This window comes from Hyperoodon ampullatus, assembly GCF_949752795.1.
Source record: "Hyperoodon ampullatus genome assembly, chromosome: 3".
Classification (NCBI taxonomy): domain Eukaryota; kingdom Metazoa; phylum Chordata; class Mammalia; order Artiodactyla; family Ziphiidae; genus Hyperoodon; species Hyperoodon ampullatus.
Window position 1 is genome coordinate 171,114,957 of NC_136916.1, and position 21,376 is coordinate 171,136,332.

The 21,376-nt window shown below is 54.1% G+C and overlaps 1 protein-coding gene across 2 annotated transcripts in view; it reads right to left on the reverse strand.

Annotated features, from left to right (window-relative positions):
* SYNE3 (spectrin repeat containing nuclear envelope family member 3) overlaps positions 1–20,129 on the reverse strand; it is a gene marked incomplete at its 5' end in the record, with an annotated part of 52,978 nt that extends 32,849 nt beyond the window's left edge. Inside the window, 4 exons of one of the 2 annotated variants that reach the window (XM_079699620.1) lie at positions 510–671; positions 10,194–10,503; positions 11,792–11,964; positions 19,972–20,129. In XM_079699620.1, coding sequence (XP_079555746.1) covers positions 510–671; positions 10,194–10,503; positions 11,792–11,964; positions 19,972–20,115 — 789 coding nt within the window. The remainder of the gene's footprint in view (positions 1–509; positions 672–10,193; positions 10,504–11,791; positions 11,965–19,971) is intronic. The other variant, XM_079699621.1, reaches the window with a different exon arrangement.
* Between the last annotated feature and the right edge of the window lie 1,247 nt (positions 20,130–21,376).

Sequence of the window (21,376 nt, forward strand, 5' to 3'; positions counted from 1 at the left end):
CACAGCAAGTCAGGAAGCCCAGAGTGGACCCAGCTTCTCCCCGCTGCAGGTTTGATGCTTACATCAGGGTTCCTTACCTTCGCATATTGACACGTGAGGTCAGATAATGCTTTGTTGTCGGGGGCTATCCTGTGCACTGTAGGATGTTTAGCAGCGTCTCTGGCCTCCTTCCACTAGATGCCAGGAGTACCTCTACTCCCAGTTGTGACAACCCAAAATGTCTCCAGACATGGACAATGTCCCCCATTTGAGCCCAGCTGGTGTAGACCGTGCTGCTGTGGCCTTGGGTCTCCAAATGCCCTGCTGGCCCAGAGATTTCCATAAAGCAGCCGAGGCCCCAAGCATGGGATATACACCACATCCCATGCTTCTCCTCTTGTGGGGTCTGTGTACAGGGATGTGTGTATCTCCTGGGACCCCCCAGCCCCATCCTATTAAATAAACTCTAACAGAGACCCACCAGCCATGAGCGCTCCCTCCCCACTCGGGCAGAGACTTGCCGGGGTTACCTGCAGCGCCGAGAGACGGTCCTTGGTGCTCAGCTGGCACTTGCGCCCCATGCAGTCGTGCACCCGCTCCACCACCGCCTTCAGCCACAGCTGGAATTCATCCACGCTCACCTGGAAATGCTCATGCTCCTGGGTCACGTGCTCCAGCAGGTCCACCCTGTTCTGTGGGAGGGGAGGAGAGTCACCGGCTGTAAAGGTCCCCAGCCCAGGCTGCCCTCCCCTGGCCTCCTAGGCCTGAGTGTGTGTGGGGGGGGGGGGGGCGGAGTTTGGGATGCAACTGACCCTCAGCCCTTTTGCTGGACACAAAGATCCCAGACATTCTTCTCTACCTTATCGGCAATCAGCCAAGAAATTCTTGGTTTTGTAGACCAAAAACATGTCAGCACTGGGCCTGTCAGCCACACAGTGGGCTTTCTTTCCTGCCACGTCCTAGGAATGGCACTCAAGACGGGGCCGTGGTAACAACTACATAACACTACCATTTGAGCACTTACTAAGGTGCCGGCGCTGCCCTAAGGACTTTGTGTACAAGATCATCTCACTGAACGCTCCTGACTGCCCCCATAAGGTGGTACCATTATTATTATTATTTTTTTTTTTGCGGTACGCGGGCCTCTCACTGCTGTGACCTCTCCCGTTGCGGAGCACAGGCTCCGGACGCGCAGGCTCAGCGTCCATGGCTCACGGGCCCAGCCGCTCCGCGGCATGTGGGATCTTCCCGGACCGGGGCACGAACCCGCGTCCCCTGCATCGGCAGGCGGACTCTCAGCCACGGCGCCACCAGGGAAGCCCGGTGGTACCATTATTATCCCAGTCTGATAGATGGGGAAACCAAGGCACGGAAAGTGAAATGACTTGCCCAAGGTCACCTGGCTAGGAAAGCACCAAGATTCCAACCTGGGAGGCAAAGCTGGGCCAACGCATCTCTGCTCCATTGCGACTATGTCCATGGGGTACGAGGGTAAACAGCAGGCTGCCCTCCATTTCCCCCTGAGTGTGGTGATTTGCCTGCATGTGTTGGAATTGCCTCTATTTTCAGACAATCCCACTGAAGCTCTAACCACACAGGGGCAAGATGGGGTCCTGAGGGTGGGTGACATTTGGGGAGATAACAGTGTCCCTGCTATAAGACCTACTGTGTGCCTAGAGATTCTGATTTTCAAAACACACCCCTGATTACAGCACCATCTCTTTAAACCCCTCCACGGCTCCCCACTGCCCCCAGGCCCAGGTCCAAGCATCGTAGCCTGGTGGTCAAGGGCAGGGCCCCACGATGCGGCTCTGTAGACCAGTGGTCAAGACCCTGGGCTTGGGAGCCCACTGCCTGGGCCTGACCCTGGCCCCCCTCGAGCTTGTAATTAACCCGTCCGTATGGTGTGGCTGATAACAGTAACTGCCTCATCAGGGTGGCGTGGCATTAAATGAGTCAGGGCTCGCACAACCCCAGAACAGCCCCGGGCAGCTAGTAAGAGCTTGAGAACTCTGAGCCATTGTTTATTGTCACCTGTGTCCCTCTGCTCTTGTCACACCCAACCAAGTGAGGGGTGCCCACGTGGCAATGCTCATCTCCAGGCCCCACCTGCTCTGAAGCTTTGCCCACTGCCCCAGGCTGTGGCCCTCCCCCGGCCTTGTCTACCGAATTGTCATCTGGCGGGGACCAAGTGCTCCCTAAGGGCATGGGGGTTGATTTCATCTCCCTGGTCCCGCTCAGGGCAGGCTCTGAGACTAAGTGCTTCCTGAGTGGCCAGAAGTAATTAAGTGCGGGGTGTGTGCCGGTGGAGGGGTCTCTCCAAGGAGAGCCAAGGAAAAGGAACCAGGGGACCTTCATTTAGTAAGCACCTACTATGTACCTGGAAATAGACCAGCATTATCGTATTTAATATCTTCACAAGGATCCCAAAACTGTCCCATTATGCAAGTATCCAAATGGGTGTTGGGAGGTAACATAACTCTTGCAGACAAGATTTAAACGCCAAGTTCAGACTCCCAAATCACTGCTCAGGCCCAGGAGGTGGCAGAATCTCTCTTTCTCACTGATGGTAGATATTCCGGGCTTTGCCTGCCATGTGGTTTCTGCTGCAACTTCTCAACCACTTGTGTGCTACTTACATTGTAGCACACAAGTTGCAGCCACAGGCAAACACATAAAGAATGGTTGTATTCCAATCAAATGAATCATGGACACTGAAATTCGAATTTCCTATCATTTTCACATGTCATGAAATATTCTGCTTTTAATTTTCCCCCAACCATTGAAAAATATAAAAACTATTTTTGGTTTACAGGTCATAAAAAAGTCAGGAATTGGGCTGGATTGAACCTATGGGCAGTGGTTTGCTGACCTCAGCTCTCAGCCATGGAGCCAGGCCACGTTCAGGAGGGTCTTGACCTTCTACGAGGCTAAGCCAACAATTCTCAACTGGGAAGGGTAGACGGACATGTGGATTCGAAAAACCTCCCTGGCTATTTGTATGTGCCTTCCCCTCCCGTGGAGAAGCCCCTCACCAAACCTAGAAACACTAATTCATTTAAACCTTTGCAACACCCATGCCAAGTAGGAGAAAATACCCCCATTTCAGAGACAGGGGAACCAAGGCACAAGATCAAGTCCTTCAGTGAAGAGCTGAGAATCCTCTCACTTATGGGAGTGAGGCTCAGAGCTTCAACATCAGCGCTTGACAGATGGGAAACACGGGGCTGCTTGAATTCAGAAAGTGGACCAAGGCACAGTGACCATCCCCTTCACGTTTCCCTTGCTGGCTTCCCGTCCCCGCAGGATTATCTGCATCCACCAGAATCCTCCCCGAGCTTCCTCCATCCACGAGAAGATTCATTTATGAAACAAAGTGGGTCAAGAATATGCCGCGGAGCGGCTGGGCCCGTGAGCCATGGTCGCTGAGCCTGCGTGTCCGGAGCCTGTGCTCCACCACGGGAGAGGCCACAGCAGTGAGAGGCCCGCGTACTGCACAAAAAAAAAAAAAAAAAGAATACTAAGCAGAGAATAGGGGCTGGGCCCCTGGTTGACACTGATGGTGATGAAGGTTGTAGTGAGGCAAACTCTCCAATAAAAGTGCCAGCTGGCGGCTCTGTGCGTGTGAAGAATGAGGTGCTGGCACTGGGGGAAATCCAGAGTAAATAAAAGCCTCTGTGATGGTGAGCAGGCGTGCTAGGAGAGGAACGCGGCCGAGCAGGGCAGGCATCCAGCCGCGCTCTGTGCCAGGCATAACGAGATCACAGAACACAATTCAGGCATGGCCGGGCAGGGCACGTCGGAGGAATGTGGGTGACAAATGGGAGAGGGTTCCGCCTCCTCTCTTTACACCAAACAATCAAACCATCTGTGTGGGCAGAGCTGTCAGGAATGTCAAAACCCAACCAATTAACAAGGGCGGGCGTGGATTTGTGCCTCTGCAAAGGGCTGCAGGAAGGGCTCTGATTCCTGGCCGAGATGCCAAACAAACACAGCCACAGAGGGAAGCAGGGAGGAGGAGGGTGCTACTATCTGCCTGGCCCTTCAGAAAACAGAATCATTGGATTAAAAACCATCAGGCAAAGTAAACAAGCAGGCCCCGCCTACTGGCCACCAGCCTGCTTTGTCTATTCTTGACTTTCAATTGCTTTCTGCTGGCTGTGCCATTGCTCATTCCCGGGCTTGGCCACTTTTCCTGATCAAGAATCTCCCTTCAGGGGGTGGTCACGAAGGATACAGTCCAGAGGTGACCCCCGCTGTGCTTCTGTGGTCCTGTTCCTGTCAACACCAGAGGCCTTGCTAATTAACATCTTGGAAGTCGAAACTGGATTTTTAGAGGCAAAAGTAGTGGCTTGTTAACCAGCACGAGAAATAATGAAATGGGCTCTCCTCGGTGAAAGTTGAGATATTAATACATACCGTATCTCCTATGGCCTTGAGATGCATCCTCCCCAAATTCACACGATGAAGCCCTAACCCTCAATGTGATGGTGTTTGGAGGCGGGGCCTTTGGGAGGTGATCAGGGTTATATGAGGTCATGAGGGTGGGGCCCTCACGATGGGATGAGTGCCCCTATAAGAACAGACACCAGAGAGCTTGCTGACCCTCCCTCTCCACCGTGTGAAGACACAGCAAGAAGGCCACCATCTTCAAGCCAAGGAGAGGCCCCTCACCAGGAATCAAATCTGCTGACCCCTAGAGTTCAAACTTCCCAGCCTCCAGAACTGTGAGAAACAAATTCCTGGTTTTTTTTTTTTTTTTTTTTTTTTTTTTTGTGGTACGCGGGCCTCTCACTGCTGTGGCCTCTCCCGTTGCGGAGCACAGGCTCCGGACGCACAGGCTCAGTGGCCATGGCTCACGGGCCTAGCCGCTCCGCGGCATGTGGGATCTTCCCGGGCCGGGGCACGAACCCGTGTCCCCTGCATCGGCAGGCGGACTCTCAACCACTGCGCCACCAGGGAAGCCCCAAATTCCTGTTTTTTAAGCCACCAAGTCTATGGTATTCTGTTCTGTCCACCCAAGCAGACTGAGACAATATCCCAGGGACCCCTCCCACCCTGAGAATAGGCCTGGACCTCTAGGATCTCTGCAGGGCTCTCCTGCTCTCACTGGGGTGGGAGGATTTCAGTTGCCTGCCTCAGGGTGGCTTTCTCGTCCGACTTTAGTGCAAGGTGAGACCTTCATCAAATGTACAGAGCAGGTGACCAGGAGGCATCCGGGCCACCAAGAATCTCTGAGGGCTACTGGACATGCAGTATCCCTCACCCTGCTTAGGGTGGAGCCAGAGTGTCTTCCTTTCGTCTGGGGCTGGAAGGCCCAGTATGGGGTATGCCCCGGGAGGCTGATGTTGGGGAAGCTATATCCTATTTTACTAATGAGGACCCTTGCTAAGGGTGATATCAAAGTTTGCCCCTTGGGCTTCCCTGGTGGCGCAGTGGTTGAGAGTCCGCCTGCCGATGCAGGGGACACGGGTTCGTGCCCCGGTCCGGGAAGATCCCACATGCCGTGGAGCGGCTGGGCCCGTGAGCCATGGCCACTGAGCCTGCGCGTCCGGAGCCTGTGCTCCGCAACGGGAGAAGCCACAACAGTGAGAGGCCCGCGTACCACAAAAAAAAAAAAAAAGTTTGCCCCTCTCAGCAGCTTCTGTCTTCTGAAGGTCATGGCATCATCTGGAAGCTATGACTGTTCTCACCAACAAAATGCACATTCACATGACAGTTTGAGCATAATTTCAGAAGCTCTGTAGGGGCCTGCCCTGGCCTTTCCCCCATACCGCCTTTCAATCTTCTACTGCTGGCTCTGGGAGAGACAAGAAACAGCTCCCCGTTCACCACCCCTACACCCAACCCCAGTCCGAGAGCTAACCGGGCTCCCTGTGAGTTAGAACACAGCTCCCAAACCTCTGGCAGCCAGGAGGAGAAAACCAAGGGTCTGTGAGCTTCAGCCAACAGCTCAAAAGGCCAAACTGAACTGCCTTCTCTCATAGGGTCCAGTCACCCTGCACACCCCCCAGTTTCCACACTGAGGTCAAAATTCACCAGCCCGTCTGGCAACTCCGAGGGCTTCTGCCAGGGCGGCAACTTCCCCCCACCCCTCCATCACCGGCAGAGCCCCCAGGCTCCTGCCCCCAGGATGCTGCCAGCTGGGCTCCGCCTCGGGAAAACCCTTGGAAACAACCTGCTCCCTCATCCAGGGGCTCGAAACCTCCCATGTACCACTGCCTCCACTTTCTGAGCTGGACCCACAGGAGCTCTGGCGGCCCCTGACCTCCCCTGATGGACACAGGTGCAGTGACTCACCCAGGACCCGGGGCAACCACCAAAGGAGGAGCCCACATAGGGAGTCGCCTAGGACTTCCGGTTCTTTCTGATGGGTCAGTGGTATCTGACCCTTAGATTATTTTTTTTTGATTAAAGTATAGTTGATTTACAATGTTGTGTTAATTTCTTCTGTATACAGCAGAGTGATTCAGTTATATAGATATATGCATTCTTTTTCGTATTCTTTTCCATTGTGGTTTATCACAGGATACTGAATATAGTTCTCTGTGCTCTACTGTAGGACCTTGTTGTTTATCTGTAGATTATTTTTTTAAGTCAAAATAAAAAAAAAAAAAGGCCCAGTCACACCTTCTCTATTTACCACATAAGAAGGTTGGGAGGATCAGATAAGGTCAAAGACATGCAGGGACTCGGAAAAGACAGCATTCGCCAGTAAGAGCTGTGATTTCTATAAATTTTTGGATCCAGTGAGGGGAGGGTTCCCTGGGGGGACGATGAGAACCTCTGAGGTGATCATTTCTTAGAATTGGTGCTCACCAGTGCCCCAGGCATGTCCCTTCCATACACACGCGTGTACACATACACACACACACGCAAAACCACTTTCCATTTCCTGTACGAGGCACTCCCTGCTGATTGACACAAGCACCTGTTTCCTGTAAAGTCACAGCAGCAAGGAGGCCATGGGCCAGGCACCTCCCCTGCCTGAGCCCGTGGGGCAGACCTGGAGCGAGAATTGCTGTTAAGCAGGCTCTAGCCACTTGGATGCGGTGAGGGAGGGCCAGCTGGCTCCATCTCTGAGAACCAAGCTCCACCCCGCCTGCCTGTCCTCTGAGCCTCCCAGCTGCAGGGGCGGGGTTCTCATTCATTCAATGAAGGGCTCCTAGCGCCTACTGCGTGGCAGACACCATTGTTTTGGCTGTTTCTTCTCACTGCTACTGAGAACACAAGTCATCCTTTATCCTGGGAAAATGCTCGCCAATTTCAAAGAGCTCACGTGCAAACTCATTCAGTCCTACAACCTGGCTCCAGGTAGGGTGAGCACCCCAAGGCCACACAGCCGGGAAGCAGCAGAGCCTGGCTGGAACCCAGGTCCCTTTCCAAGCATTCTGGGGCCAGCGTCCTATTCCTACTCAAGGTTTCTCAGATCTCTGCTTATTATAGAACCATTTCCCGTAACTTGAAGGACCCAGGAGACTTCCACCTCCAGCAACATGGGAGAGCTGAATACCCTTCCACCGTAGCCAGCCAGAAATGCTGGATAAAATGTAACAAGTGTCATTTAAATGCAGAACCACGCACACACCGCACACACCGAGGTAAGAGATATCCCGTGGACCAGATGCAAAGATGCTATGGAAACCAGGATGCTAAACCCACATGTGTGCTTGACGTCTTCTTGGGTTTAGTGCTCAGGTTGGAGGAGGAGGTAAGACTCTGGGCCCAGGGGGGCAGAGACCACGGCAAAAAGGCAGAATACTCAGGGGACTCCCCCTCTGTCAAAGGGTGAACTAGAGAAAAAACCTCCCCACCAGCGCAATACAAGACAGAAGCATATGTGTTTCAGCCTGGCCTCTGGCTGAAAAGGCAAATGAAAAGATAGTCACCTTTCAAAGTATGGAGCCAGGAGCCTCTTGCATCATTTTGGCTTAGGGTTCAAGTGCAGAGAACCCACTTGATTTAGGAACCCCCAAAACATTTCAGTGACACTCAATAGGAATCCTGAAGGTAAATTCCCGTGGCAGCCTGGCTGAAGAAAACACAAGTTCTCTGAGGGCCAGGCCCAACCACGGGGTTCTGCAGATAAGGCCCCAAATAGGATGAGCTCACAGCTCAGAATTACGAAGTCTCCAAGGGAACAATCCACCATGTCAGGAGACCCAACAGACGGCAGCATCAGGCCAGGAACTTCAGCTACTTGAGCAGCCTGACGATTATAAAATGTGTATGATTAAAATGACTACAGATAGAATCCGTACCTGAGAGGAGTGCAAAGTTTAAGAGAAAAAGGACAATGAAAACAAGAGGGGCTTCCCTGGTGGCGCAGTGGTTAAGAATCCATCTGCCAATGCAGGGGACACGGGTTCGAGCCCTGGTCCGGGAAGATCCCACGTGCCGCAGAGCAACTAAGCCTGTGCACCGCAACTACTGAGCCTGCGCCCTAGAGCCCGTGAGCCACAGCTACTGAGCCCACATGCTGCAACTACTGAAGCCCGCGCGTCTAGAGCCCGTGCTCCGCAACAAGAGAAGCCACCGCGATGAGAAGCCCACACACCGTAACGAAGAGTAGCCCTCGCTCACCGCAACTAGAGAAAGCCTGCGTGTAGCAAGTGAAGACCCAATGCACCAAAAAATAAATAAATAAAATAAGTAAATTAAAAAAAGAAAGAAAGAAAGAAAAAATGAATGATGGATATAATACAAAACCAAATAGAATTTCTTGAAACAAAACTGAACTTAGGGACTTCCCTGGTGGCACAGTGGTTGAGAATCTGCCTGCTGATGCAGGGGACACGGGTTCAAGCCCTGATCTGGGAAGATCCCATATTCTGTGGAGCGGCTAGGCCCGTGAGCCACAACTGCTGAGCCTGCGCGTCTGGAGCCTGTGCTCCGCAAGGAGAGAGGCTGCGATAGTGAGAGGTCCGTGCACCACGATGAGGGGTGGCCCCCGCTTGCCGCAACTAGAGAAAGCCCTCGCACAGAAACGAAGACCCAACACAGCTAAAAATAAATAAATAAAATAAATTAAAAAAAACCTGAACTTAATAACTCAATGGACTGTTTAAACCAAGGCAAGAGTGAGGTGAGAGATGGGGACAAAGAATGGGCAGAGGAACCGGGGGAAGGACAAAAGAGAGCCGAGGAGGAAAGCAAAGGAGAAGGACTAAAGGGCAGGAGGAGGGAGGGAAGGAGGGAGGGAGGGAGGGAGGGAGGGGGAGGGGAGCTGGGTGGAAGCGAACCTCAACGTCCATCCGTCAGTCGGTCAACACACACTTACTAAGTGCCCACATGTGTATTAAGCATGAGCATGAGCAACCCTGGCCATACAGATAGTAGATAATGTGTCAATGGGTGGATGGATGGTGGAGGGGTGGGGGGATGGACAGGTAGAGAGTTATATAATGCTTGGGTGAGTGGATAAGAGATGGGTGACAAGTAGATAGTGAGTAGATAAGTGGGTGAAGGGGTAAACGGTGGGTAGCAGATAGTGGAGAGATGGATGGGTACATGGGTATGTGAAGAGTACATAGGTGGGTTGATGAGTAGGTGAATGAATAGACGGGTGGGTGATTAAGTGGTTGGAGAGAGGAATAGGAGATCTAGTTAGGTTAGTGGAGAGGTAGATGGGTGAGTGAGTAAACAGATGGATAGGAGGGTGGGGAGATGGGTGGATGGATGGGTAGGTGAGTGGATGCAGTGGTGAGTGGGTAGATAGTAAATAAGGGATTTGGTGGTTAGTTTAGAGGGGAGATAGACGGGTGAGTGGGGAGACATTGGATAGGAGGGTGGGGAGATGGGTGGATGGATGGGTAGGTGAGTGGATGCAGTGGTGAGTGGGTAGATAGTAAATAAGGGATTTGGTGGTTAGTTTAGAGGGGAGATAGACGGGTGAGTGGGGAGACATTGGATAGGAGGGTGGGGAGATGGGTGGATGGATGGGTAGGTGAGTGGATGCAGTGGTGAGTGGGTAGATAGTAAATAAGGGATTTGGTGGTTAGTTTAGAGGGGAGATAGACGGGTGAGTGGGGAGACATTGGATAGGAGGGTGGGGAGATGGGTGGATGGTGGTGGGTGAGTGGTGTCGGGGGGGTGGATAGTAGATGGTGGGTAGATGGATGGATAGATGGCGAGGGAGCAAACGAGGGGCTGGATGGGTAGATGGGAGCAGATGACCGGGTGAAGGGTGAAGACAGCCCCCTGCCCTCACCCACCTGGGCTTTGGTCTTCACCGCGTCGTACTCGGCCTTCATCTTCCTCTGCGCGTCTTCGTCCACGCTGGGGTCCCCGATCCTGTTGAACAGGGAGGCCGCCTCCTCCAGCAGCCGGTCCAGGAGCACGGCCTGATTGTCCACGTTCTGTAACAGCACCTGGGCGTGGCTCAGCTGCCAGCGCTTCTCCTTCAGGCCCAGCTGCAGCTCCACCGGGGGCTCGAGCACCACCGTCGTCTTCTGGAACCAGCGGTAGAACTCATCCCGGGCCAGCAGGTACTCGCTCCAGTGCAGCCACACCCACTCAATACGGCTGCAGGCAGAGGCCACGGCCATGAGCATCCCCCCACCAGGCTCACGGGCGGGGAGGCCGTGCCGCTGCCCCCTCCCCGGCACTGGGGGGCTGTGGGACGGGGCGCGAGGACGCCCTCTCGGGCCTCACCCCGGTCCTGATAGACAAGACCCTCCCGTCTGGGAAACAAGCTCCACGGGGCTAACGATCAGGGTGGCTCAGATTCCAGACCTGCTCTGAGAACCCCCAGCCTGCTGATGCCCTTAGCCACCAGGACCCCAAATTCTAGCCCCAAACTCCTATTAGTGACGCATGACGATGCCCCCAGTTGTTTCTCTCTCTGGTGCCGGGGCTCCACACACAGTCACCCTGGCTCTTACCACATGGGTGTCCACTAGCAGTCACGAGAAGACTGCCACGGGGAGTGTGGCTCTTAATTTGCAGAGTACGATAGGATCTGTGGGCTTGTCACCACTCAGCGGGGACAGAGGGCTGGGGCCTGTGCATGGGTCCCAGGTGTGCCATGAGCTCGCTGCATTACCCTGCCTCTGCACCCGCCTGTTTCCCCATCTGTAACATGGAGATGGCCCTATTGGTCCAGCCAACATCAAGCTACTTCGTTTGGAATTCCAAGTGAAAGCGTTTGAAAAGCAGAAAACACTGTGTAAAGTCCCCCTGGTCCACTCAACATTCTGGTTTCATAAAGACGGAGAAGATGCTGGCAGTTCCTGCCCACTGAGGACCTCCTGTGTGCCAAGCGCTGTGCCTGGCCCTTGACATTTGCTCTCCCCCGCCATCCTCCTAAAAACCTTCAAGAAACACTTGATTATACCCATTGTCTAGATGAGGCGCCTGAGGCTCAGAGGCCAAGTAACTTTCCCAAGGCCTCACAGCAAGTAACGAGCAGAGCAAGAGGTGATCCCAGGTCAGGCAAAGCCCCCACCCCTGACCTGGCTCCCTGGTACAAGCAGAGAATCTGGGCTAAAGTGCCAGCGAGGCAACAGGCCTTCTTACCCTGCAGGGCCGTTTGGCCATTCTGCTGAAGGATGCACACTCGGCAAGTCTACCAAGAATTAACTGTTGGCAAAACATGATGGGCCCCCACTGTCTATCATCCTCATTAAGCTTGATTATAATTAGAAAGAGGTAGGCAGGGTTGACTGATAACCCAAGAGAGCATCCTGTTTCCAGTAATCCCAGGACCGAAGAAACGTCCCTTGGGCAGAGGCCCCAGGCCAGCGTGGTGGTGGGCATGGAGGGTGGGCAGCAGCTGCAGACAAAGGCCTGGAAAGGTACCCAGCCACCCTACCTGTGACAGTGGGTCATGTAGGTGACCGTCTCCTCCCACTGGGCTTTGACGTCCCTCAGCCGGGCCAGGATCGCGGGCTTCTGGTCCTCATGGCAGCATGCCAGGAGGGCTTCGGCCGCCCGCAGCACCATGTCCACCTTCATGCGGCCCTCTGGCTCTAGCTGGCATATTTTCTGTTGTGGACACAAAGCCAGTTCCCAGGAGTTAGACAACACGCCAACAGACAGAGCCTTGGGAAGACAGTGGCAAGACATGGAAAGAGGCAAGACTTTGAGACCAGAGGAGCTGGGGTTCGAATCGCAGCCCCTGCCCCTTCTCCTGTGACCTTGGGCAGGCTGCCAAGGGCTCTGGGGTGGGAGCGAGCAGCGATGGAGATTAATCAGCACAGAACCGTCCGGAGCTGTCTGATGATAGGAGTGCCCTCCCTTCCCCGATGGGCCTGTTTCCAGCTGCGTGAACCCAGAAAAGTTTCATTACTTCCCTGGACTTGGTTTTCTTGTCTGTAAAGTGGGTGTACAGTAGCACTCAGGTCTCAGATTTTTTTTTTTTTTCAGAATTAACTGAGAAAATGCATGTAAAGTGCATGTCCCAGTGTGTGGCGCCATGAGAACCTGCCTCTCAGGCCCACTGCAGGGAGTGGGCTTGGCCCAGGTCCCCAGCCGAGGCTCGGAATTATCTCTTGAGTTTGCCGCTGGCACCAAGGCCTCGCTCCCTCAGCTGTTCCCACCAGTGACCAAACAGGAGCATGAAGGCAGGCCCGTTACTATAGGACACTGGGCTCCTCTGACGGGTGACTGATTCAGGATGCCCCACGGCCTTGCCAGATTCCCTGAGAAGCACCCGGCAGCCCAAGATTCTCCCTGCTCTCCCGGACTCAGGGTCGGACCTGCATTGGACTGACCATGTCCCTCCCCGCCACCCCGAGTTCCCGTCCCACTTTCTCTCACAGGTGGTTCCCTATTAAACGTCTTGCATATTTAATCTCATCTTGGCCTTGGCTTCTTGGAGGACCAAGGCTGATACACAACGCCTGGCAAATAGTACGTTATCTGGTAACGTTAGCTATTGTCATTACTCACTGTTATTATTCTAGTTCTTTGGCAACTAAGGCTTGGTCTCTGCAGTCAAAATAAGATTAGACTCCAATTCCAGGGCTAGTCCCCACTACCTGTGTGACCTTTGTCACGGTACTTAAACTCTCCAGGCCTATGAAATGGGGGAAGGTAATGGTTACGCTACCCAAGGTTATGGTAACATTGCGATACATTAGCACATGGCCTGGCCCACACTGCATCTTCCATCACTCCAGAATTGTTCACCGTTACTACTATCTTTTGCTTACCTTCTGATTATATTTACCGACAGCACAGCATTTGCCTAAAGCTCCAGCTGTTCCCCAGCCTGTCCCCCTAAGGCTGGCAGTCAGTTTTCTTAGACTGATGTCCCAGTGGGCTGGCCGTCTGAGCCTTCTCTGTGGGTGGGGTCGGGGAGGGGCTCCTGCTGTGTCCAGTGCTGCCCCGCTGATAGCTCTGTGGTCCCAGGCAGGTCACTCAGTCACTCAGAGATGTGATAACAACCTCTGCTTTGTCTACCTCATAGGGTTATAATATTACTTTTCAAAAACACTATTAATTAGAACACTGATGTGTTAGTGTACTTTATAAACCACTGAGCAGTTATGTAGACCCTCCCCCAACACGTGCAAATGGGCAATGGTCCCAGTCCTTTTTGTTATCTCATATGAGAGTGGTTAACGATGATGATGGCAACGATGACAGTATAGAGCAGCGGTCCCCAACCTTTCTGGCACCAGGGACCGGTTTCGTGGAAGACAGTTTTTCCACGGGTGGTGGCAGGGTGGGAGATGCTTCAGGTCGTCATGCGGGCGATGGGGAGAAGCAGATGAAGCTTCGCTCGTTCGCCTGCTGTGCAGCCAGTTTCCTAACAGGTCACAGACGGGTACCGGTCCCCGGCCCAGGGCTTGGGGACCCCTGGTATAGAGGGACTTCCCTGCCTACGCGTGTTATCAGAGTGAGGTTAAAGAACCTCCTTACAAGGGCTGTCTCTGTGCTCTGAGCGGGGTGTAGAGCAGGTAGAGTGAAGCGCAGGGAGGTTCCCCCAGAGATGAAAAGAGCTTTGGTTTGGGGCTTAGGGCTGGGCCGAGCAGCAGGATTGGCCGGACCCTAGCAGGTAACAGAGACAGCAGGCACCCAGCAGGGACCCCAAGTCCCGCTCAGCAGCAGGCAGCAAAGTGGCGGACAAAGGCACCACAGTGACGCGTGTGGACCAAAGACCCAGGGCCACCGTGGAATGTTCTGGGCTGAGTGAGATTACCCACCCCCTGCACAGAACATTTCACACCACTCAGAAGAAGGGGTCCCCCAGCGTGGCTGAGGATGAATTTCTTGCCATCCAGTGAGATTTAATTGGATTAGAAATAAGAATAATAATAATTCAGGATCTGATGTCTCTGACACCCAGAGTTGTGGAGTAGACCCCATGCCCAAGCCCCAAGCTGGCAAGATGGTGGCACCAAGGTGATTCCAACTTTACCCATGGGGGCACTGGGGACCCACAGAAACCTTAGCTTTGCAGAACAATTCTCTGCAGCAGTTGGTGAGGCCTCCTCTATAGGGGCTGCCCAATTTAACCTCAGTCGGAATCCAGCTCCGTGAATGAAGGGAGACAGCAGCTTGGGGAAGAAACTAAATTCAATCTCTCTCGGCCACACTCACAAGGAACCAGCCAAGCCTGGGGAGTCCCTGTGAGGACAAGGGCCCCTTCCCAAAGTCCAGGGTCCTGATGGTGTGACCTCCTCTAGGCCTCTGGACCTTTGCCCTCCTGAGTCCTGGCCAGGGAGGCGCAGGCTGGACCAGGGGAACATGGGAGACGGGAGGACCCACTGCTCTTTGCAGGGGAGTGAGCCTGTTGCTTCCCCGCAAAGAGAGAAGAGCTGGCCAGTGCCAGAGGCCGGCACAACATGAGCCCCACCTGGCCCGAAGCAGAAACCCCTGCCCCCAAACCAAAACATCGACCAGAGGCATGTCTGCTGTGGGACCAGAGGCCAGGGCCCTGCTGGCAAAGCCAACTTTCGAGAAGCAGATTCCACCCTCCTTCTCTGCCCTGATGATTCCGCTCTTTGGCTGGTGCGTGGTTCTTCTACAGCCCCACCCCAGCAAGGACGCAGTACAGGAGTGCCCGGCAAGGGACACGAGCCAGCTGGGAAGGGGGTCATTGAACTGTAGCCACAAAGCAATTCTGATTCGAGGGAGCCAGTGAGGGCAAAAGTCAGGCGGGGGTTGGGTGGAGGGAAAACCTCAGCGGGGAGGAGAAGCAGGTCAGGAATCCTGGAGGAATGTGGTGAGTCAGGGCTTTCCCTCAATGCAGTCACGGCGGGATGGGCACTGTCCTGGGTGATATGCCGAGTTCTGTGCTGAGTACTATGCTGGGTACCGAGCTGAGTACTGTGTTGGGTACTGTGCTGGGTACTATGCTGAGTACTGTGCTGAGCACTATGCTGGGTACCAAGCTGAGTACTGTGTTGGGTACTGCGCTGGGTACTATGCTGCGTATCGAGCTGAGTACTGTGTTGGGTACTGTGCTGGGTACTATGCTGAGTACTGTGCTGGGTACTAGAATCTAGGAGGAAAACAAACATGGCCCGATGCTTGCAGGCTGTAAGGGGGTCTGCAGACAAGAGCACAGATGACTGTAAAAGAGCCATGAGAGACCCCAAACTTGGAGCTCTGAGGAGGGATGTGGGCAAACCAAGAAGGCCTTATGAGGAGGTGGCGGTGGCACCAGGCCTCAGTGCTGAGCAGACACTTGAGCCAGCAAAGCTAGGAAAACACGCGTGTTCAGGGCATCCGGCTTTTGGAAGCCAAGTCCTAGGAAATGTGGCATGTCTCTGACCATAAAGAGGCTTGGAAACCAGTAAGGAAGCAGCCTGGCCTAGACCCCAAGTGCAGGGCCGAGGAGGGCAAAGAGACAAGATGCTGCGACCTGGGAGACCAGCCGCTGCGGGCCCCGGCGTGGGCTGGGAGAGTCCACAGGCTGGTGTCCCTGCATCGAAACCACGAGAGACAATCTTCTCCACTGGCTCTGCCGGCGTGCCCTGCCCTTTGCCAAGTGCGCCAGTAAGTCACTGGCCTCAATGCTCCCACCCTCCTGCAAGGTGGCAACTAGCACTTTTCCCCAGGAGCAAAGCTGAAGCTCAGAAGGCACTGGAAATTCTCCCCAGGGGCCACAGCCAGAGCGGGGATTCGAACTCAGGCCTGCAGGCCCCAGACCCCAAGCTCTCCTCCTCCCCCAGGCTGCTCCCTCCCCTCCCCCTGGATCCCCATCCTGGCTAACTCCTCCTCATTCAAGCCTCAGCAGTGAAGTCACTTGTCCCCAGAGGCCTCTCTTGAACCACCCCCCCTGCTGGGGGTTCTTCCTGCACTTTACAGCTGGGAAAATGAGGTGGCAGGAGGGCATGGGACCCGCTCCTGGCCACACAGCTACTAAGCTTCAGAGTTGGATCAGAACTCATATCCTGGTCACTCTAGCCAACAGGCACTTGGGACGTGCATCACTGAGCTGGTGGAGGGACCGCATGGGGGACCCCGGCCCCAGGGGATGTCCCGCGGGCCAGCAGGTGGAGAAGGCTCTAGCCGCCCCCTTTCACCAGAGGACAAGGGTGAAATGTTTTCTTATTGCAAAATCGGTTTTGAAACATCAAAGCACACAGAAAACGAGCGGGTCTGAGCCCCACAGGAGAGCACGGTGGTGCAGCACCCAGGACGCGGCTCCCTTGACCTAGGCTCCAGGCCAAATCCCTGAGGGCTCACCTGATGGAAGTGCTCCCTCGGCTTCCAGAACCCGGTCACCTTGGCCTTGCCAACAGCTCTTCCTAAGGGCCGCCCTTGCCTTCGCCTAACGAAGCCAGGCCCACCACCAGGGGGTAATGAGCTGCGAGCAAATGGTGCAAGGTCCAAAGGGATTAGCACGTAAGACAGCAAGTGCTGTGCAGGGCTGCCAGGAGCTGGGGCTGGGGCTGGGGGAAGGGGTTAGGAAAGACACGTGGACAAGGGGATGTTTCATTTCACATGCACACTCAGACCCGAACAAGAGGGCGTTCCAACTAGAGGCAACAGCACACACAAAGGTTTGGTGATAGGAAATCTAGGAGGTTTTCTGCCAGCAGGAGAGGATGTGTGCCTGGGAGGTCGGCTGGAGGGGGAAACTGAGGCTGGAGAAGAGGGTTGTGGCAGATAGGCAGTGGAGGACGTTTGATGCCAGGTGAAGCTGGGTTTTCTCTCGCGGGCAGTGGGGAGCCACAGAAGGTTTTAGAGGAGGAGAATAATTTCATGAGACCCATGTTAGGGATGTACCTCGTACATACTTGTGTGGCTGCAGGATTATGTGCATGCCTGTCCCCGTGATGCCGGGAACCCGAGCGTAGGGTGTCCACTGCCCCAGGACCTCACACAGGGACAGCGGCCAGTGATGCTCTGAACTCAGCCCTGGGTTCAAGCCCTAACAAGATCCATTCCTTTCATTCTGGCCCATCACTGTGTCTAGGGATCCATTTCACTATTGAAAAGTGGGGCCAGTACACCACAATCACAGGGCTTTGGGGAAACTAAACATGAAAGCTGACAGTACAGGCTTGAGCACATAATAAGTTGCTGAATGAATGTCAGCTCCCTTCTCTCAGTGACCGGGTAGAGTCATCTTTTGATAATGAATATTGGTGACAATAATAGTGACGATGATGACAAAGGCCAAGGCTGACAAGAGAAGGGGCTTTGGTTGTCAACTCCTCTCCTCACCAGGCTTGCCCCTGACCTTCCAAATCTCCAACCCACCACCCACTCTGTTACAGAGGAGGGGTCCTCCTTGGCTCCCCGTTCCAGGCTCTGGAACCACTGACCCCTCCCCACCTCTCTGACCTCTGCTTCTCCCTGATGGTTGATGCTGTCCCAACACCAACATCAGGGGTGTCCCACATGTGCCCCCAGCTGTGCCCACCTCCAGTGATTTTCCTATTCTGTTCGCTCTGCCTGGAGCCCCTTCCCTCCCCTCCCCCTGGATCCCAAAGTCTGGCTAACTCCTCCTCATTCAAGCCTCAGCAGTAAAAACCCTTGTCCTCAGAGGCCTCTGTTGACCCTCTAGACCGGGGGATGTGACCTCCTCGGGGCTCCCCATGCACCCTGGGTTCTCCACTCACTTCACCGTCCAGTTGAGAAGCCTCTGACCGGGCCACTCAAGAGTGGTCACCCCTCCTTTCTGCTGTGACGGTCCCCTGGGCAGGGCTCTCATCAGCTGCATCAAGTATCTGTTCATGGTTACTATAAAAGGACAAGTGGTCCAGGGTGGTGCGTGCTAGGATGGTGCTGCACCAAGAGGGAGGCCGAGCAGGGATGGGGGACCTTTCCCACCGGGACAAGTGGGCGTCTCTGTGCCTACCTGGGAGGAGTTCCCTGAGGGTAGGGACCAGGCACCATCACCTGGCATCCCAAGGGTTCGAGGCCTGACACAGGGGAGGCTGACGGAAAACGTGACTCAAAGTGGAGGGTCTCAGATCCTTTGGGGTCCGAGCAATGAAGGACTGAGAAAGACTATTCTGAGGGCAACTGGGATGACAGGAAATGCCAGAAAACACTGGAGGAGACTGGGGGTGGGGGATGGGGAATAGAGAGGGTGCCATTGTCACTGTCAACTCAGGTCATTTACATCCAGCCTCACAGGTAGCACAGGGCTTTCTCTATGGTAACATCCATCAGCAACAAAAGCCTCCTCAAGGCAGCTTGTGACCCATCCTCTTGAAGTCAGCATCCTGACATAATGAGCCCATTCTAGAAGGGAAGTGAAGAGAGGTCCAGCAGGGTCACAGGGCCAGCAAGAAGCAGAGCTGAGATTTGAACCCAGGACTTCCAGACTCCAAAGCCTGTCCTCTCTCTAGTCCAGTGAGCTGTTCTACTAAAGAGAATGTCTGAGAAACCACAACACCCTGCACCCCGATGCTGGCAGGCACGATTTTACAGAAGCACACAATGCTGTAGGGAAGCAGAAAGCACATTTGAAGAGGAGTCAGAAGACCAGAATTCCAGGGTGGAGTGTCCTCCCCAGAGACCTTTTCAACTTGAACAAGTCACCAGACCGCTCCAAGACTCAGTTTCCCCACTTTTAAAATGCAAACCCTGGGTCCTCCTTCATACTGTGTGGTGACACTTAAGCCATTGGCCCTGAAAAGGCGGTATCAATTCTTAATTTTAACTGTCTACTTCCAAAAAGAGCATTAGATATTTTCAATAAAATGTGCAAAATCAATAAAACAGCTCAAAAAAAAAAAAGAAAAAAAGAGAAAGAAAGAAAAGATAAGACACAGGAAGTGGGTGTGGGGTCAGCTCTGTTTCTAGCCTGTTGGGGGGGCAGTTTGTGCAGGAAGAGGTAAGCCTCCCCTTAAATAAAGCAACCATTGTTAGGTGATAAATTAGAATTGTGGAATATCCCAATGGATATGACCTGAGAGACGTTAAGTCAACTGCTTTACTTACAGATGGGAAACTGAGGCCCAGAGAGGGACAGGGATGTGGCCGAGGTCACACAGCACTTTAGATCAGCATGGAGACTACAACCCAGGTCTCTGACTCTTAGTCTAGAGTTCTTCCCCCTGGCCCCTGGCCCAGAGCAGATGACCTCAGGTTGGGGGCACCACAGTGCTGGGCCAGGCACTGGGCATCGGCACTCCCGGTCAGGGTAGCACTGAGCCTCTGCCTTGTGCCAGGTCAGGGTAGAGCTGGACTCTAGCCCTATAAAAGCCAAGGGAGGGGCCTCAGCTGCAGAGAAGCAGAGAAGGTGCAGGAAGCAGGGCCTGGGCCACCTGGGGGTGGGGACCATCCGGCTGCACGGTGCCCCCTTCCAGGATGGGAGAGTCAGACCCTTACAATGAAAGTGTGATCCCAGGACCCCCAGCAAAGGTGTCACGGAGAGCATGTCAGAAATGTCACATCTCGGGTCCACCCCCAGCTCCTGGATCAGAATCTACACTTAAACCCCAGGAGATTCAAAGACATCAGATTTTGAGAAACACCAGTCTAGTCCGCTCTGCCATGCAACAGTTGGGAAACCTGAGGCCTGAGAGGAAGGGACCGGGCCAGGGCCACAGGGTTACCAAGGCCATGGTCTCTGCATACCTCGGTCTCCCGCAGCCTGGCCTCCAGGGCTGCGCGGGGCCCCTGGGTGTTGTCATTGATCTGCAGCCGCTTCTGCACAGCCTTCATCCACTCCTGGGCGGCCCCCATGCTCCTGGCGAAGCCCTCCTGCGGCTGCTGAGTCATGGCACCTGCAGGGGCTGAAGACAGGACCACACAAGGTCAGGTGCACAGGTGAGGAGGGCGGAGGGGAGGCGAGCTCTGGAGAGGCCCCAGCCAGCTGATGGCGGCGAGGGCCGGGGAGCCCGACCCTGGGAATGGGGCTCACACTCCACCCCCAGCACCCTCCTGATGCTCCGACTGCGGTGTCAACAACCAGCGGCGCTCGTGTTTGTTAGAGAGCCAAAGGACTGGAAATGGGCTGAGAAGGAAAACAGGTCTGGCCTCTCCGGGGGCTGGGCAGGGAGAGCGGGCCCAGGGTGCCCGGTTGGCAAAGAGTCTCTTTGTCTCAGATTCCCTGCTCCCCTGTGACGCTAGCTTGGCACTCAGGGCCAAATCTCTCCTGTCTTTTTGGTTGGAAACCCCTCCAAAATTGGATCCTAAAACACACACAGGCTGAGATGTCTGTGACAGACACTGAATCTTGATCTGAATGCACTAAAAAGCCTCTACCTAAGAAACACAGTTTGGGGGCATTGGCCAGGCTGACGCCAGCCCCTGAATCTCACCTGAAATTAATATCTCAGGTTGGGGATGGCCCGGTGAGCCAGGTGTCCTGTGGCTACTTCTGCACCAAACCTGGGTCCCTGGCAGACGTTGCTAAGTGTTTCCACTGAGCTACGCACCACCTACCTCTTGGCAGCCACTGACAAACAACTGACCTAGCATCTGAGCTGAGACCCACTGCCTTCGGGGATGCCCGCCCCCTGGCATAGGTCTCCCAGCTAAACCAACTCCTTTGCTATCCCGTCCCCTCCTCTCTTTCCCTTACCTTCTAGCTGCGGATACAAGGTCTCAGATTTTCTCATGTAACTTTCTTAAAATCCCATTAAGCCCAGGAGAAACTCTTCTGTATTTCGGTTCTAGTTGTCTGCTTATGGCAACTATAACCGACTTTGGATTAAAGTTATTTATATCTGCATCTTAGGTGAAAGGATTGTGTCTAGATTATCCTCCAGTCTCCCACAATGCCTAGCACAGAGTAAACCCTCTGCCGATGCTGAAATAGCCCAGCGTTGGTATAAAGTGTCATGCACCCAAAACCAACCACAGCATTTGTTAAAAAGGCAAAACAAAACAAAACTAGGAAGAACCCAAATGCCCAACAATAGGAAATTAGTTAAGGAAAGTATCACACACTCGCACTTCAGAATATTATGCAGCCAATAAAAAGTAGGCTTGAAATGAATTTGGGATGGAGAATACTTAGGCTCTAATGATGGTATCA